The sequence below is a fragment of the Chaetodon auriga genome, chromosome 2, assembly GCF_051107435.1.
Source record: "Chaetodon auriga isolate fChaAug3 chromosome 2, fChaAug3.hap1, whole genome shotgun sequence".
Classification (NCBI taxonomy): domain Eukaryota; kingdom Metazoa; phylum Chordata; class Actinopteri; order Chaetodontiformes; family Chaetodontidae; genus Chaetodon; species Chaetodon auriga.
Genome location: NC_135075.1, coordinates 29,182,784 through 29,200,148, shown reverse-complemented (window position 1 = coordinate 29,200,148; position 17,365 = coordinate 29,182,784). Strand labels below are relative to the sequence as shown.

Sequence of the window (17,365 nt, the reverse complement as noted above, 5' to 3'; positions counted from 1 at the left end):
CTCACTTTTGTGAGATACTGTACTGTACATACTGTAGCTGACTGGGGGTGGGGGGTGGGGGGTGTGGGGTGTGGGGGTGGTGGTGGGGGGGGGGACATATAATCCATGAAACTCATTTCAGACTCATTGTGTGAATGTGAAGTGGTGATGGAAGTGTACTACCTGAAGTAGGAGACTCTTTAACTCTTTGATGCTATCACACTGTGTTACTGCAGTATTTTATTAAGATGGTGTTCACAGTATTGCAGTCCTTTTAAACTCTAGTTGATCTCTAATCCAATTCAACAACAAGATGGAAAACCATGTGTTTTATGAAGTGGAAGACTGAAAAGAAAAAAACCCAAACATGCTGCCATTTCTATATATATATATTTTTTTTAAAAAAACCATGATTCAAAATAACATTACATTCATATTTATGTGCCCAGCATTTATCAAGCTTACTATGAATGTTGTAAATAACATGATGAGTTTGGAAAAGTAAATAAGATTTTCACTTTCATGCAAACGATCCGTTGTTTGTTGGGGAAAGTGTGGCAGTCTCCTTTTGAAATATGCTGTACACACTAAACCTTAAACTTTATGTGACTCCTGGTATTAAAGCATGAAAATATAACAGTTGTGTTTTTGGATGGATACATTGAGGGTTGAATGCACTTCCTGCAAAACAGTTTCAATTTGCAGTACAAATCTAAACTAACACTGAAATATTTTTCAATGTTCCTCTAATAACAGACGCCTGCAGGATCCTCCAATCAGCTCAATGAATTCATCATCTTATGGCCATAATGTGTCGAGTGCTCTGAGTTATCGAGACTCTTACACCACATCTGTGGCCAAAAATGTGGTTGTTCTGGCTCTTGGCCTTATCATCAGCTATATCAATGGTACCCTGATTCAGACCTTCAGAAAACACCAGGTCAGAATGCTTTATTATTGCATGAATGCAATGAAGGCGAAGTAAGACATTTCTGTCAAGGAAATGTAATGTTTTCAAATGTCCTTTTTGAATTTGTGGAACTGTTTAATGATTCGTCATGTGGCCATCCTGTTGGTCACTGCTGTGACCATATGGGCTGGACACCTTATGGTGCAGGACACTCAAAGAAATCAATCAATCATGTCTCTCTTTTCTTTTCCTCTCCTTCAGATATTTCATATGAATCCTCGGTACATCCTATTCATCCACCTGGTGGTGAACGATATGATACAGCTGACTACAACAATAAGTCTCTTCCTCTTCAGTTATATATTCTACAAAATTAATGTTGCCCTTTGCTGCCTCATTCTTACCTTTTCTGTCTTCACCACCCTCAACACTCCATTAAATTTAGCTGTCATGGCAGTGGAGTGCTACATTGCTGTTTGTTTACCACTGCGACATGCTGAGTTGTGTACAATCAAAAGAACATATATTCTGATTGGCTCGATTTGGGCCATGAGTGCTGTCTCAACCCTGCCAGATGTGTTTATTATTCTAGCAACAGAGCCTGTACAGTTCTTTCATTCCACAATTTTTTGTGAGAAGGATACAATGTTCCGACACCCTATAAACTTAAAAAAGAGGGATATTTCCTACACTATTTGCCTAATTGGTGTTTGTCTCACTCTCCTCTACACTTACTTCAAGGTTGTCTTAGCTGCTAAAAAAGCTAAGGGTGCAAAATCAGCTGACGGAGACGCAAAGAAGGTCAGGAATACAATCCTGCTCCATGGCTTTCAGCTACTGTTGTGTATGCTAACCTATGTAGCCCCTGTGTTAAAAAAGTCTCTGTATTACTGGTCTCCTAAACATTATCTACATGGAGTCTTTGTTTCCTACATCTTCATCCAGGTGCTTCCCAGGTTAGTCAGTCCTGTTGTGTACGGGCTACGAGACAAGACATTTAGACAGCATTTGAAAAAGCATCTGCTGTGTACAGTGAGAACGAGCATCAAACCATGGACTGCAGCGAAATTTAGTTGATGTACATGATGACAAAGTAGAGACAAATCTTAAACCGAGCATTTCCAGTTGTGTGACACTGAGGAAAAGAGGTTATGACTTACTTAAAATTTACAAATAACTTACAAGCAGGAAAATAACTTACAAGCATGAAAGCATGTAAGTACACTTGTATACACTGAGTACACAACACTGTACTTCACCAAAGTTTGACTAATTTAGATTATGTCCTCCTACTCTCTTCAGCTGCACAAGCACTACAGTTTGCAAAGTCACTGCATTAACAACTGTCAGATGTCTGAAAGCACCTGAGCTCCATCCAACAGTTGTTGAGACATTTCATTCTGAGCCACAAGTGTCGACCTTCTGTGGCACCAAAGGAAAAGTCAGGATTTTATCCTGTGGGCACAATAGATAGATGTACCAAATTCGACGGACTCTATATAGCACTTACTGAAACATCTCAAAGCAAACACTGAAGTGAATCTCCTGGTTGTACAGAAAAAGTCAAGGGGCAAAGTCAGGAGGATTCATCCTTTGAGGACCATGAACGTCCCTGCAAAGCTGATAAATTATTAGCTGTTAATAAGCTACAAATAATGTAATTTTCTGGCTGTGATGTTTTTCATCTATGCACATAGATTCATATATGATGAATAAAACATGAAATACAAAAGCAATAAACCACCGAGTCCACTTTTTCTTTGAGGTGATGTATTTTCGTTTAGTTGTCTATCAAACTGAGGCTTCAGTCTCAACAACTACTTAATCTTTAAACTGTTGTGTTCTAATGATGTCTTTTTACATATTTAAGTCTACAGTTATTACCAAAATCATAACCAAATGAGAACATGGCAGCCAGCTTAGACACTGTAAGATAAAATAATGTACATAGAAACTAAAAATGTATTATACAATTATTACTGTTACCATCTACATAAGATAAAATATTTCAGCATGAAAACATGCATTTCGTATTTAACCAAGTGCTCAGTGTCATAAATACATGTCTGGCTTTGTAACAAAATAAACTGCTTAAAAATTGGTTGAAAATTCAGGAAGTTTAGATTAAATGAGATTAGATTAGTTTCAACTTTATTGTCATTGTCAGAGTGCAACACAGAGACAACAAAATGCAGTTTAGCATCTAACCAGAAGTGCAAATAGTCAAATAACCCAAAAAACTTATAAATACATGTAAAAAGTACAAGTGGCATGAAGTATAAACAGTATGAGGTAGGAGCAGGTAGTGCAAGTGATTTCTATTAAACCATAAAAACATGTGCAGCACGGTATGTAAACAGGTGACATGTGCAACAGGTAATAAGTGGCAGTGCAGTAAAAGTAAAAAGGATAAGTGAACAGATAAGGTATATATAAAATACAAAGTGATATGTGCAGTATGGCATGGGCTGAGTTCAAATGTTCATCTTGTTGTAGTCTCCTGGGGGTGGAAGAGGGGGGTGATAATGCCTATGGGATGGTGGTGGGGGGGTTGAAGGGGGGGCCATGAGGCGGTAGAGGCAGTGTCAGTGTCAATTGGAGGGTGGTGGGGGTTGGAGGGGGGGCTGCTGGTGGACAGAATTCAGCAGGCTGACAGTTCTGGGAAGAAGCTGTTCCTGTGCCTGCTGGTGCGGGAACGGAGACTCCTGAACCTCCTACCAGATGGTAAGGGGGCAAACAGTCCATGGTTGGGGTGGGAACTGTCACTGCTGATGCTGTGTGCCCTTCTTACAAACCGCTTGCACTGGAGGTCCTCGATGGCAGTTAATGGCAGTTCCGCTCGGAGACTGTGCAGCTGCCATACCATACTGAGATGCAGTTGGTCAGGATGCTCTCAACAGTGCAGTGGTAGAAGTTGACCAGGATCTGATGAGCCAGGTTAACTTTCCTCAGTCTCCTCAGGAAGTGGAGGCACTGTTGAGCTTTCTTTATCAAGGTGGAGGAGTTGAGGGTCCACGAGAGGTCCTCAGAGATGTGGATGCTCAGGAACTTGGAGCTGGAGACACATTCAACCTCGGCTACGTCGATGTGAATGGGGGTGTGACTGCAGCCTTTGGTTTTCCTGTAGTCCACAATGAGCTCCTTGGTATCCTTGGTGTTGAGGGTCAAGTTGTTGTCGGCGCACCACGTCACCAGCTGCTGAATCTCATCCCTGTAGGCTGAATCTTCATTGTTGGTGATAAGGCTCATCACCGTGGTGTCGTCTGCGAACTTGATGATGAAGTTGGAGCCTTGCACAGGCACGCAGTCGTGGGTGAAGAGGGAGTAGAGGAGAGGGCTCAGCACACAGCCCTGTGGGACGCCAGTGTTCAGGGTCAGGGTGGCAGGGGTGTGGTTGTTTAATCTGACAGACTGGGGTCTGTTGGTCAGGAAGTTCAGGGTCCAGTTGCAGAGGGAGGTGCTGATGCCAAGGTCACTAAGTTTGTTGACCAGCTTGGAGGGGATGACTGTGGTGAATGCTGAGCTGAAGTCGATGAACAGCATCCTCGCGTAGGTGTTGTTGTTGTTGTTGTCCAGGTGCGTCAGCATGGAGTGCAGTGCCGTGGAGATAGCATCCTCCGTCGACCTGTTTGGATGGTAGGCAAACTGATGGGGGTCCAGTGTGGGGGTAAGACAGCATTTGAGGTGGGCCAGGAACAGTCTCTCGAAGGCCTTGAGCACGTGGCTGAGTATGCCATCAGGGCCAGCAGCCTTACAGACGTTCATCCTGCTGAGTGCAGAATGCACGTCATAGGTGGAGAGCGTGAGGAACTGTTCATCTGGGTGGGGAGCAATTTTGATGGCTGGTTGTTTGTTGTCCCTGTCGAAGCAAGCATAGAAGTTGTTGAGCTCATCAGGGAGGGAGGCATTGCTGGTTGGTGGGACTGGTTGGCTGATAGTCTGTGATGGCTGGGATGCCCTGCCACATGCGTTGGGGGTCGGCGTTGTTTTGGAAGTGCTCCTCAATCCGTAGCTTGTGAGCATGATTAGCTTCCCTGATGCCCCTCTGCAGGTTAGCTCTGGATGAGCTGTAGGCAGCTGCATCACCAGATCTGTAGGCAGCGTTATGTTCCTTTAGTAGGAGACGGACCTTACTGTTCATCCAAGGCTTCTGGTTGGGGAAAGTTCGTATCTGTTTGTGGGTGGTGACGTTGTCAACACATGTGTTAATGTAGTTCAGAAAAGAGGAGGCATATGAGTCCAAGTCAATGGATCCTGAGTCCAGTGTGGCCCAGGTGGCAAACAAACTCCAGTCTGTGTGCTGTAAGTGTGGCGTCCGCTCTCCCTGGCCATACTTTAGCAGTCCTCACTGACGGCTTCACACATTTGATGAGTGGTGTGTACTTGGGGAGTAAGAGCAATGAGAGGAGATTTGTTTTCGATCTCAACGCCGCCGACGGTCGCTTCCGGTCAGCATAGCTGAGTCGGTCGATGTCGCTGCCCAGGCGATCTCTTGGGGGACCTGAAGTTTATCGAATACACTGCTTGTGCATCAAAATTTTACATCCAAAAGTTGCTGTCTGGTGTAGGAAGTGTTCACAAAGCTGTAATGAGCGAACACACTCAAAACCAGTAAGAAAATCGATAGATAGACAGATAGATAGATAGATAGATAGATAGATACTTTATTCATCCCTAAGGGAAATTCACAAGTTCCAGCATATTCCACAAATTTTAAGTAAAAGGCATGCAATAAATAATCTAAAAGCACAGCAAGCAAAGAATTAAAAGTTAAAAGTAAAAAAATGTAAAAATGTCCACGTCCAGTGCCAATAAGATTAAAAGTAAAGATGTCCAGTGTAAACAGAATGCAAGTTAAGGTGCATGTTGAACAGAGTGTTATACAGATTCCATTCAGGCCATTGAGGAATGTTGACATTAATGTTTAACATTTCCCCCCGAGTGGAGTTAAAGAGCCAGCCTTCTGACGAAGTACAGTCGGCTCTGTCCTCTCCTGCACAGAGCATCTGTGTTGGCAGTCCAGTCCATTTTATCATCCAGCTGCACTCCCAGGTATTTGTAGGTCCATACAAACTCCACACAGTCCCCCTTGATGGTCACAGGCTCTGGATGAGGCCTGGGCCTCCTGAAGTCCACCACCATCTCCCTGGTCTTGGTGGTGTTGAGGTGCCGGTGGTCACACTATGTGACAAAGTCCTGAATCAGTGTCCTGTACTCCTCCTCCTATCGGTTCCTGATACAGTCCACGATAGCAGTGTCAAATTTTGCATGTGGCAGGACTCTGAGTTGTATTGGAAGTCCAATGTGTACAGGGTGAACAGGACTGGAGAGAGCACGGTCCCCTGTGGTGCTCCTGTGCTGCAAACCACGGTGTCAGACCTGCAGTCCCTCAGTCTCACATGCTGAGGCCTGCCTGTCAGAGGTGTGAGTCTACTCCCATCTCTGTCAGTTTATCTCTGAGGAGCAGAGGCTGGATGGTGCTGAAGGCACTGGAGAAGTCCACAAATGTAATCCTCACCACCCCGCTACCCCTGTCCAGGTGGGAGACTGATCGGTGTAGCAAGTAGACAATGCAAAGCAGTCTCTCAGAGCCTGCTCTGCCTCAGAAGACCACTTCCTGAATGAGCATGTGGTTGTGGGTAGCCTCCTCACTCTTGGTTTGTAGTGAGGCTGAAGCAGAATCAGGTTGTGGTCTGCATTCCCCAGTGCAGGCAGCGGGGTGGTGCTGTATGTGTCCTTTACATTTGCATACAGTAGGTCAATAGTCCTATTTCCCCTGGTGTTACAGTCTACATACTGGAAGAAAGCAGGTAGTGTTGTGTCCAGAGTCAAGTGATTAAAGTCACCTGAGATCAACACAATGGCCTCAGGATGCTGTGTTTATAGTTTGGCAACAGCGGAGTGGATGACATCACACGCTACCTCCGCGTCAGCCCGTGGAGGGATGTAAACAATAACGACAATGGCGTGTCTAAACTCTCTGGGCAAATAATAAGGACGCAAACTTACAGCCATAAGTTCAATGTCCCTGCAGCAGATGGAGATTTTGGTGCTTACATGCCCAAGATTACACCACCTTGTGTTGATGTATATAGTGAGTCCTCCTCATGAGACACTGAGCCTAACATGTGCGTCCACCATCTTGAATCAGTTATGATGATTTTAACTGCACACAGACCTCCCTTACCTGTACCAATGTGGCAGACATTCCATAGGGTACTGGAGAAAGAGGTTTTTTTTACTTATGTTGTCCTTACGTTGCCCTTTACGTGGACTGGGTCCAACTTTCACAACAGGCTACAGTCCATCTGTCATCACTGATGAACATGGTTATTATCTCTAACTGCAGCTTTCCAACATATTTTTTTCAAATTCCCTGACATTTTCCTCCATTTTCAATTTCAAAAATCCTTTAGAAGCTGCAGAATGGTCAGTGCACGCTGCAGATCAGACTGTGCATGTACAAGGTGGAGAAACAGTGGAAAACAGAAAAACAATGAACGGCTGATGCATGGACCTGTCTTGTGTTTGCTGGCAACAACAAGCACGTCCAAACTGTTCAGGCTGTTTGCATGTCCTCTGAAAACACTTAGTGTATTTGTAGCATATTTCTGTGTTTGTTTTCTTTAGTTGCAGTGCACTGAGCCCCGGCAGCCACCATAGAAACTACACTGAAAATACACATGCACTACATCACACAGGCTGCTGTGTGGGTGTGTCTCAGGTCAAAAGTATGCACACACACTCAATGAACCTGCTGTATAAAAAAAATCTTCTGTTGCGACAGCACGATCATGTTAAGGCAGATCACTGTCAAGATCCGAAGACTCTCTGAGGTCAGTGCTGAACTGCTTTCTTCATTTCATGACAACAATCTCAATACATAACTATGCAAAGTTGTGACAATGTTTGATTGTAAATGAAACATATTTTGCATTTCTTTTGCTTCTGAAACAAGTTCATCAGGTGCTCAAATGAATTTCACACCGGGGGACAGCAATGTAACAGTAGCTGTGAATTACCGGGATGCGTTTGTTTTGGCTGTTGGCAAGAATGTGACCATTATTGTCCTTGGCATCACCATCAACTACATCAACGGCACAATGGTCCATACATTCAACAAGCATCATGTGTGTATGACACTGTTTCTACAAATGAGAAAGTTAATTAGTTACGCAAAGTGAGGAATATTAGTGAACATGATGTATGAAGTTGGAAATGTTTAAACTTCTATCTGCTCTTCTCCCAAAAAGTTGTTTTTAAGAGATATTTAAGTGTGTTTTTGTTCTAGTTCATATATTTCAAACTATTTTTGAGTCAGCACTTCATTTTGTAGCTCCTGTAACCTGCTTTTTGTATTTTTACCTCCTGGTTTATGTGTTTAAATTGCATGTCTACTTGGATATGAAAAAACATTTTGTTAAATTATTTAATACTTGAGTATATCAGTGACTATGTGAGAACAAAAAACCTGAACCTTCACTACCTCTCCTCACTGCATAGAAAGGGGCATTACTAAAGTAGAGTCGTCTTTTTATCATCTGGCATCCTCTTTCAATGACTGTATAGATCGAAATCAGTATGATCATGATCACCAAAGTTCATATCTAGTTGCTTGCTTAAAAAAAGACTGTAAGAATAAATTTGTTGCCCAAATCAGTGCAATTAATTTTTACTCATTCATACAGAATTATTAACACAAACACATAAACTTTCATTCCACGTTAACAATATATGAACACTATGTGCAATGTATAGTCGTTTAATCCTTAATTCTATTGTCATTTCAGATCTTCAAGGCGAACCCTCGCTTTATCCTTTTCATCCACCTGGTGTTCAGTGACATGATCCAGCTGACAACAAGCATTTCCCTCTTTGTCTTCACTTACACCCTCCACACCATATACGTCTCCCTCTGCTGTCTCCTCATCTTGCCAGCCATCTTCACCACACAAAACACCCCTCTGAACTTAGCTTTCATGGCAGCAGAGTGCTACATTGCTGTCTGTATTCCCCTCCGCTACAACTACATATGTACAGTCAAAAGAACGTATATTGTGATTGGCATGATCTGGACATTGAGTTCATTGTCTGTCCTTCCAGATGTCATCATCCTTTTGGCCACTGAACCTCTGGAGTTCATGAATTCAAGAGTGTTCTGCTCCAGGGATACAGTGTTTCGGAGTACTTACAGTGTGAAGAAGAGGGATGCGTCTCACATATTGTTTCTTGTGGGGGTTTGGCTCACTCTGTTCTACACTTACTTCAGAATTCTGTTTGTGGCCAAAGCTGCTGACGCAAACGCTAAAAAGGCAAGAAACACAATCCTCCTTCATGGCTTTCAGCTGCTGTTGTGTATGATAACTTATGTGCGACTGATGTTAATTCAAGAGCTGTCATTCGCGTTCCCAGGGAGTATAGCATCCATAAATTTTGTTGCCTTTATTGTAAGCCAAATCCTCCCTCGCTTTATTAGTCCTATCATCTACGGGTTACGAGACAAGACTTTCAGGAAGTACTTCAAAAGGTATCTGTGTGCAGTAAACATCCACTGATGACACTCTCATAGAGCAATGTTACTACAACACAATGATGTTGAAGTCAGACTTATGTCCATGTTTAATCACTGGGTGACTGTTATAAGCTGTTAAGGCCCCAATCTGATATCAGGAACAATATTAATATAGCAATCAGAGCCGCAGTATAATAAAGAATTTCAAAACCAGTTACTTGAGTCTTGAATGCTTCCTGCCTGACCTTTACCATCATCATGGTCTGTTCAACTCACTTGTGGTCCAGTTTATGGCTAAATTCATTGTAATCTACCTAAACGTAGATTGAGGAAAATCAGTTTTATTTATTTATTTAATATCAGTCGGTCTCCCAATAAGATGTAAAGAGGAATGAGAGAAAAAGTTTTAATATTACCCTCATGTCCAAATTAAAATTAAAATGCTGAAGAAAATATTATATTGCCATAATCTTTAAGGCATAAATCAGTTTTACTTAATGTGGATTGATTAAATGTATATTTGAATTAAAGAGATGTGATATTGTTTAATTCAGAGTAGTAATAGTCATAATAGTTGTAGTAGTATTCTCAACTGTGAACGACCCAATAACCTCAGTTAGATTGATGACTTTGATATACAGCGTTAGTTAGTTTCAAAATGCAATATATGACTAGTTACTGTCACTTGAAAGTAGACGTTACTTTACAATATTAGTGTCTGTGTGGAGTTATACTTTACTGATTAAACTACTTTTGCATTAAGTTTTTGCAAAACTAGTGCTGTACATGACAGTTACATCATGGTTTGTAACAATAACGCTATCACGAGCCTCGGCCTCATAACCTGGTCTCTATGGACACATTAGCTTATTTTATGACAGCTATTGACAGGGACTCAACTGACAAGCTGCATCATGTGTTTTCATACTCACACGTCCCAGGCAACAGATCTCATATTAATCTCTTTAATGTCTTTGCACCGCTCTGTACAGCCTCGAATTTCCTGTGTCTCATAGGTAGAACGAGTACTGGGCCATATGACCAAAAATGTAAATCACGGTATTTTTCAAAATTATAACAGTTCCATAGTATATAATGGTACTTTTTTTCTGTCATCTGGAAGACAGGGCCCATATTCACAAAGCTTCTTAGAGCCCTCTAAGAGAGCTCCTAACTAAGCCTTAAAATTCCTAGCAAGGAATCTTAGCTTAAGCGTGATTCAGGAAGTGTCTGAGAGCAACTCTGAGCAAGGAGGGTACAGAAACTTTTATCTTAGTGAGGAGGTGTGGTTGACCCCGTTGTTAGGTATGACGGAGTCTTCTAAAAGCTGTGGTTGGTTGTTACAAAATGGAAAAAGACCAAAAGTAAATAAATGACTAAATAAATAATACGCTCCACGCTCCTGGTAATGAATGGACAGCAAAATCAACCAATCATATAACTTGGAATTAAGAAATGTGTAATAGTGACAATAATTTTATGTCATGATGATGAAACTCAGCAAAATTAAATTAATTTTGACACAGCTTCAAAATGTTTGAACGTACCTTATTCACATGCCGATTATATTGATTTGCTGGAAATTCTACTACTTAATGTATTTGTGATGCGATCTGGGAAAACCCGTCGGATGTCGCGCTGGCACTTTTCTAGGAAAACGTGAAAATAGGTCAAAAGTCAAAATATTGGTTAAATTGGGTTTTCACTAAATTATTATTTTACAACATCTTGTCTATCATTCCTGAAAATATCTCATTATATTTCACCTGTTTAGTATGTTAAAAACGTTATTTAAATTAGGCACGCTGTTTGTTGTTATCTCCTATGAGTGAAAAACGAACAGCGCATGAAATCCACCCCTAACGTGTTAGTCTACACAGCCTACGAAGACGGTTTATCCATCATAGTTAGGGTGACAAGATGTCCCGCTTTGTGCAGGACAGCCACGCATTTCCATCACTTTCCACACGTCCCGCAAATTGTGATGTTGTTGCGAATTATTATTGACAGTGTCGCTAACAATTCGCGGTATCGTCGTGATCAGCAGACTCTCTGCTGAGTCTCTCCCCGTCATTCTGATGTGCTACAAGTTAGGATTGGTGCTTCCTAGCATGAGCATTGACCATCTGAACTGCGCGCATTTCATGCTGCTCCCTGTAAAGGCAGCACTCATATTGAACAGGTTAACTGGTACAAGTTGGGGATTGAAACTTGGCTGAAGTATTTCATAGTTGGGATCCACTGTCTTGATTATCTGCCCAAAGCCTTCTTTTTCTGCAGTGTTAAGCAGGGCGATGTCTTTGGCTAGGTGGATGGTGACAGAGTTTGTAATCTCGATCCATTGTTTGCTTTTTTTGTTGTTGGGAGTCCCTCTAGCAAACGCGTCTTGAAGTGACATTTGGCTCGATTTTCTTTTGCTTTTCCTGTGTTACCTGCTGATATGGAGGGTGCTGATCTTAACATCATACATTCTTGGTATTCCAAGACATGCTTGTGGCTAAGGTGGTGGAGCAATTTGCTCATGTTGCCGCCTCTGGTGACAACTTTAGTCCGACAACACTTGCTCGTTTATTTTTAAACCAAAAGAAAAACAACAGACACGGCTCCTCTTTTTGGCTCAAGTTCTTCTATGTCATCATGTTCTACTCGTTCTGCAGCTTCAATTTTGGAACTTTCAATGTCTATCCCATCCATCTTCACCATAAGACCAGAGCACTACAGTTTACCCTCACCATGCCCCGCGCCATGTGTGTTTAGAAGAGCAACATTGAAAACGGTCCCGTCTGAAACAGTGTCGTGCAGCGCAGCGTTCCGAACGTTGTGTAATCACATACGGCGGTATATTAAAAATTCATATCATAACAAAAATATACATCTGTATTCAGTGTGAACCGGTATTCCGCCCAGCCCTAAGTAGAACAACCTCAAGCATCCATTTACGCTTCAAGTCTATTTTTCCACAATATGCACGTGAATGAAAGACTCTGAATAAATATATTTGTCCACATTTTACAACTGAGGCAGAGCAGAGTGGGCTGGAAAGAAATACACACACACATCCTTGTCTTTGTTGCACTGTAAGGACACTAGACCAGACCATGCATTCTGGGAACAAACACACGTTAGGTTTTCATCACTTTTGGGGACATCATATAGACTTACATTCAGCTCCTGGAGACTTACCATGACCATAACCACTACTTGCCTAACCCTTATCCTAACCCTAACCTTAAACTGACCCTAACCCTGAGCCTGACCTTAAAGCCAGTCTTCACCCTAAAATGTAAGGATTTACATGACAGGGACCTGTATTAGGTCTTGACAAGTATGGCAAGTCTCCACAATGTGACTGTGTAGCACACACACACACACAAATACACACACACACACACACACACACACACACACACACACACACACACACACACACACACACACACACACACACAGACGACTCCTCTTGATCCCATGACATTGAAAGTTAACTAGTATATATTAAGTATTTCAAAGACATCTGGCTTATTGTATGTATCACTGCAATACACTGACTGTTGTCGAGGTGAGTACATATTCTTTCTGTATTATTCTCTGAGTATAAAGACACAATTTATTGACTTGTGGTCATTTTTATTTTATTTTCTTATTATGCTTGCTAAAACAAGCCAAAACCCATAACTTGATAAACCCATTTGTTCATCTGTCAAAGGTCTGATGGCATGTGCCTTCTTCACAGCAGACCTTTTCACTCTTCCTTGAGCTCGTAGGTAATGTACAGGTGTTATGAATAACATTCATGATGGCTTTGTTCTATTCAAGTGTCCCACTAAGTCATGACAGTGAGCCGGCATGGACAATATCAGGACCCTGAAACTGAAGCAGCTAAATGGAATTCAGCCATCATTCATTTTATTATTTATACCTGTGATTTTCATACTTTTCTTTTTATATCTATGAGACATGCTTCTGTCAAGTTGATTTTTTTCCTTACCTGCTGATCAATCATATTCTATTGCATTCTCTAATCTAGTAATGTAAGCAGCAGTTGTCTCCGGTCAAACAGGTGTGAAGGACGCCGTCAGTGGACTCATGAGTTCTTCAAACACTGGCAGCAATGTCACAACAGATGTCGTTCGGGACAACTTAAACAGAGCTATAATCAAGAATATGACGACTGTGGTTCTCTGCATCGCCATCAACTATGTCAACAGTATTCTGGTATACACATTCAGCAGACATCAGGTCTGAATCTCATACGAGAATCCATTTTGCATGTATACATAAGTGTAAAATCATTTCAACATATGTGGTATATTCTCATATAATCTCTTCTTTTTCTCTCATTTCCTAATCAGTTCTGTCCTTCCCTCCAGGTTTTCAGTATGAACCCTCGATACATCCTGTACATCCATCTGGTTATCAATGATATTATCCTGTTGACCATGTTCACACTTCTTCAGGTCCTGAGTTACATCATGTTCACTCTTTATGTCTCTTTTTGTATAGTTGGGCTAATGATTGTTATATTTGCAAGTCAAAACAATCCTCTAACACTAGCTGTGATGGCAGTGGAGTGTTACATCGCCATATGCTTCCCTCTGCGCCACGCCCAGATCTGTTCAATCAAGAAAACATACATTGTGATTGGCTTATTATGGGCAATAAATACATTTTCATTCCTTCCTGAATTATTTGTCGTAATGGCAACAGAATCCCTGGAATTCTTTCATTCCAGAGTTTTTTGTCTGAGGGAAAATGTTTTCAGACAGCCCTACTTCAAAACAAAGAGAGACGCATCCAACATAGTGTTTCTGGTTATTGTTTGGCTCACTCTTTTCTACACATACTTACAAATCCTTTTCACTGCAAAGGCGGCTGCTGCAGACGCCAGGAAAGCAAGGAACACTATCCTCCTCCATGGCTTCCAGCTACTGTTGTGTATGCTCACCTACGGTTATAATGCTATGATAGAAGGTCTGACATACTTGTTCCCAAAAGGGGTACTGGATATTCGTTATACTGTCGCAATACTTCTTCAAGTTCTGCCTCGACTCATCAGTCCAGTTATTTATGGGCTACGAGACAAGATGTTCAGGCAGTACCTGAAAAGATACAGGATCTGTTCTGTACAAGTTAAAACTCATCCACATAAAACTCTGAAGAGGCCATTATAAGGCCTGGTTTTGAGCTGCTCATGTTGTGCTCACACAGTTTCATAGTAAAGGAGGAAAAAATGTTAAACACTAGCAAAGAGGTGGAGACAGTGACTGCTGCAGTGATTTTGTCTGTATGTGTAGTTCGCTTGTATAACCTCCATGTTTATTTTCTTTAATCAAATAAAGCATGAATCAGCTGTTACTGGTTATTCAAACTGCAACAGAAGAATCTGAAAACAGTGCCATGGAAAACCCACCCAAAACTGACCTCCATAAAACAAAATAAGACTCCATTCAAACTGTGCTCAACTTGAACAGAACACCAACAATGGGAGAGGTACCAATCTACAAGCAGCAGCAGCAGCTGTAAAAAAGCAGAAATACACATAATTTTTCCTGCAGTTCATTCTCCATCTGGTTTAAAAACATATCGTCTCCTGATACGTTTGTTTATTGCCCACACTGACACACAGACTTCTTCCACACAGCATTCAGCCTTCTTTGACTTCAATTCAGTCATCATTAATCACTGTGATCTCTTATGATATATACACAGAATATAGACAAACACATTTTGAAGCATGATGTGAAATAAGATGCAATTTGCAAATCTTACAAAAAAAAAAAAAAATGTTAAAACAAAAGAGGTTTTGTGGAACTGGGAAATAGGGGTGTCCCGATCCGATATTGATATCAGATATCGGTCCGATATCAGCCAAAAAACGAGTATCGGATTTTATCGGACTGCATCTAAAATCTCCACTATAAGCGCTCTGATAAGCAGTCCATTTTCCGCTCCAGCACTTCTATCCATAGGTGACTCTGGTTCACACTGCAACACAGTAGGTGGCAGTAACGCAAATTAACGTTGGTGCAGCCCACCACAAATGCTAAAGAAGAAGAGCCGGATCCAGCCAATAGAACGTCTCTGATCCAGCATGCAGAGCCCACGTATCACAACGACAACGTGTGTGCGCTACTGTAGGAGAAGTGATGACGGCCGTGTGGCAATATTGTACCGTAAACTCGGACAAAGACGTTGCAGCTGAGTGCAACACTTGTCATGCACCAGTTTCCCGTGGTGGCACAGAACCGGGACAGTTTAATACGACCAACCTCACGGTCAGTTTTTCTCATACCTACTGTTGCTGACTATTGTTCTCTGTTTGAGTAAATCACTTGATCAAGCCTTTTCTAACATTCCACACTACAAAACAAGTAATAAAAGTGCGTATGATTCGTGCTGATATCGTATCGGATCGATATCGGTATCGGCCAATACTCAAGGCTGTAATATTGGTATTGTATTGGAAGCAAAAAAGTTGTATCGGGACATCCCTACTGGGAAATCTAACATTCATGTTCACTCACGTGCAAATGATCCCTCCTTCAATCTGTCCTGACCTAACTGGTTTGAAACATTAACCCTTGCATGCTTTGTGCTGAGGAACTGAGGCAGATGGAGGTCCAGCTGATTCTTACATTCACCAGATAAGAGTCAGTTTGTTTGGTGGCTCGAAGCATGTGTTGTATTTTATGCTACTCATTCATGCTTAACTAGCAGACAGAGAGACACTCAGCCAATGGCACTTTATGGTAGGCAAGTTGAAAATGCAGACGTATAGTGTTACAACAAATCAGAGTGAATCAAAACCAAACAGCAAGAATGACCTTACCACGAAAAACAAGAGAACCAGTTGTCCCGTTCAAGTGACCACGACATCACAGCCTCTGTAACTATTACCCAAAGGAGCAAAAGAGGAAGTCAGGTGACGTTCTGATGGAGCCACAGACTCTACAATGGGAGGGGGTCGAGGTGAAGACATGGCTCAACAAAATGTTGGACTTAAACCACCGTTTCCTGTTTCCTAAAGACTGTCAACAGCAGTGTCCATCAACCACAACCACAATCATTCCTTAACCGTAACCAGGTGACTATGGTTGTAACCATAAAGGTCACCTCACCTTAACAAAGCAGCACTTACACAACATTTTCTGCTGTTTAATCTGCAGGATCAATCACAAACGAGCAACAATGAAAAGCTGCAGTCATCAAACGTGGACAATCTGTCTGATGACTGTGTGTATCCCTGATAAACCCACCTGCTCAGCACCAAACAGCACACACAGATAACAGAAGAAGAGTGAAGAATGGACTTACATTTGCCAGGTTACACGACTTCAAATGGACGCTGCTGCCACCACATGCCTGCAAAAGAAAGATTCATGGAGATTTAAGACTGGCTCTCAGTGTCCATCCCCAGTTAGAGCACAGATTTCAAGGAACGGCTCAACATTTTGGAAAATCTGTTCACTTTGTAGTCTGGTTGAAGTTCACCCAGCTTAGCATAAAGACTTATAATAGAGGGAAACAGCTAGCGTAGCTCTGTGCAAAGTGAAAACAACTACTGGTGCAGGTTTGAGCACAAGTCTCTGTGACTCTGTGTCCACTGTGATGCCACAAGTCCAGGCAGCTGCACACAGCCGCCGTGTCTACAGGAACATGAACACTTCCTGTTTGTGCACAGATAAAACAACAGCCAAGAGCCAACACCTTCATTATTCAAGTTCAGAGGTGCTGATTGGCATATTTTCCCCTTTAAGACAGTCAGGGAAGATGTTTTGTATTGTTTCTGGTCTTTATCCTGAAACCAGGCCAGACACATCCACACAACAATCTGACTGATATTCATGTTCATCTCATTCTTGGAAAGAAAGCAAATGAGTGTACGACCTAAAATGTGAAACTACTCCTTTAAAACACACACACACACACACACACACACACACACACACACACACACACACACA

General features: G+C 41.9%; 3 protein-coding genes across 3 annotated transcripts; all 3 read left to right on the top strand.

Annotated features, from left to right (window-relative positions):
* The first annotated feature begins 763 nt into the window (after positions 1–763).
* On the top strand, positions 764–1,966 carry LOC143329749 (odorant receptor 131-2-like). The gene is made up of 2 exons (XM_076745780.1): positions 764–919; positions 1,151–1,966. Exons 1-2 carry the CDS (start codon positions 764–766, stop codon positions 1,964–1,966), a joined length of 972 nt encoding a protein of 323 aa, XP_076601895.1.
* A 5,897-nt stretch (positions 1,967–7,863) lies between these two features.
* On the top strand, positions 7,864–9,444 carry LOC143332372 (odorant receptor 131-2-like). Its single transcript, XM_076749742.1, has 2 exons — positions 7,864–8,019; positions 8,680–9,444. Exons 1-2 carry the CDS (start codon positions 7,864–7,866, stop codon positions 9,442–9,444), a joined length of 921 nt encoding a protein of 306 aa, XP_076605857.1.
* Positions 9,445–13,514: 4,070 nt separating this feature from the next.
* On the top strand, positions 13,515–14,572 carry LOC143329729 (odorant receptor 131-2-like). Its single transcript, XM_076745757.1, has 2 exons — positions 13,515–13,640; positions 13,772–14,572. Exons 1-2 carry the CDS (start codon positions 13,566–13,568, stop codon positions 14,570–14,572), a joined length of 876 nt encoding a protein of 291 aa, XP_076601872.1. The 5' UTR covers positions 13,515–13,565.
* Positions 14,573–17,365: the final 2,793 nt, after the last annotated feature.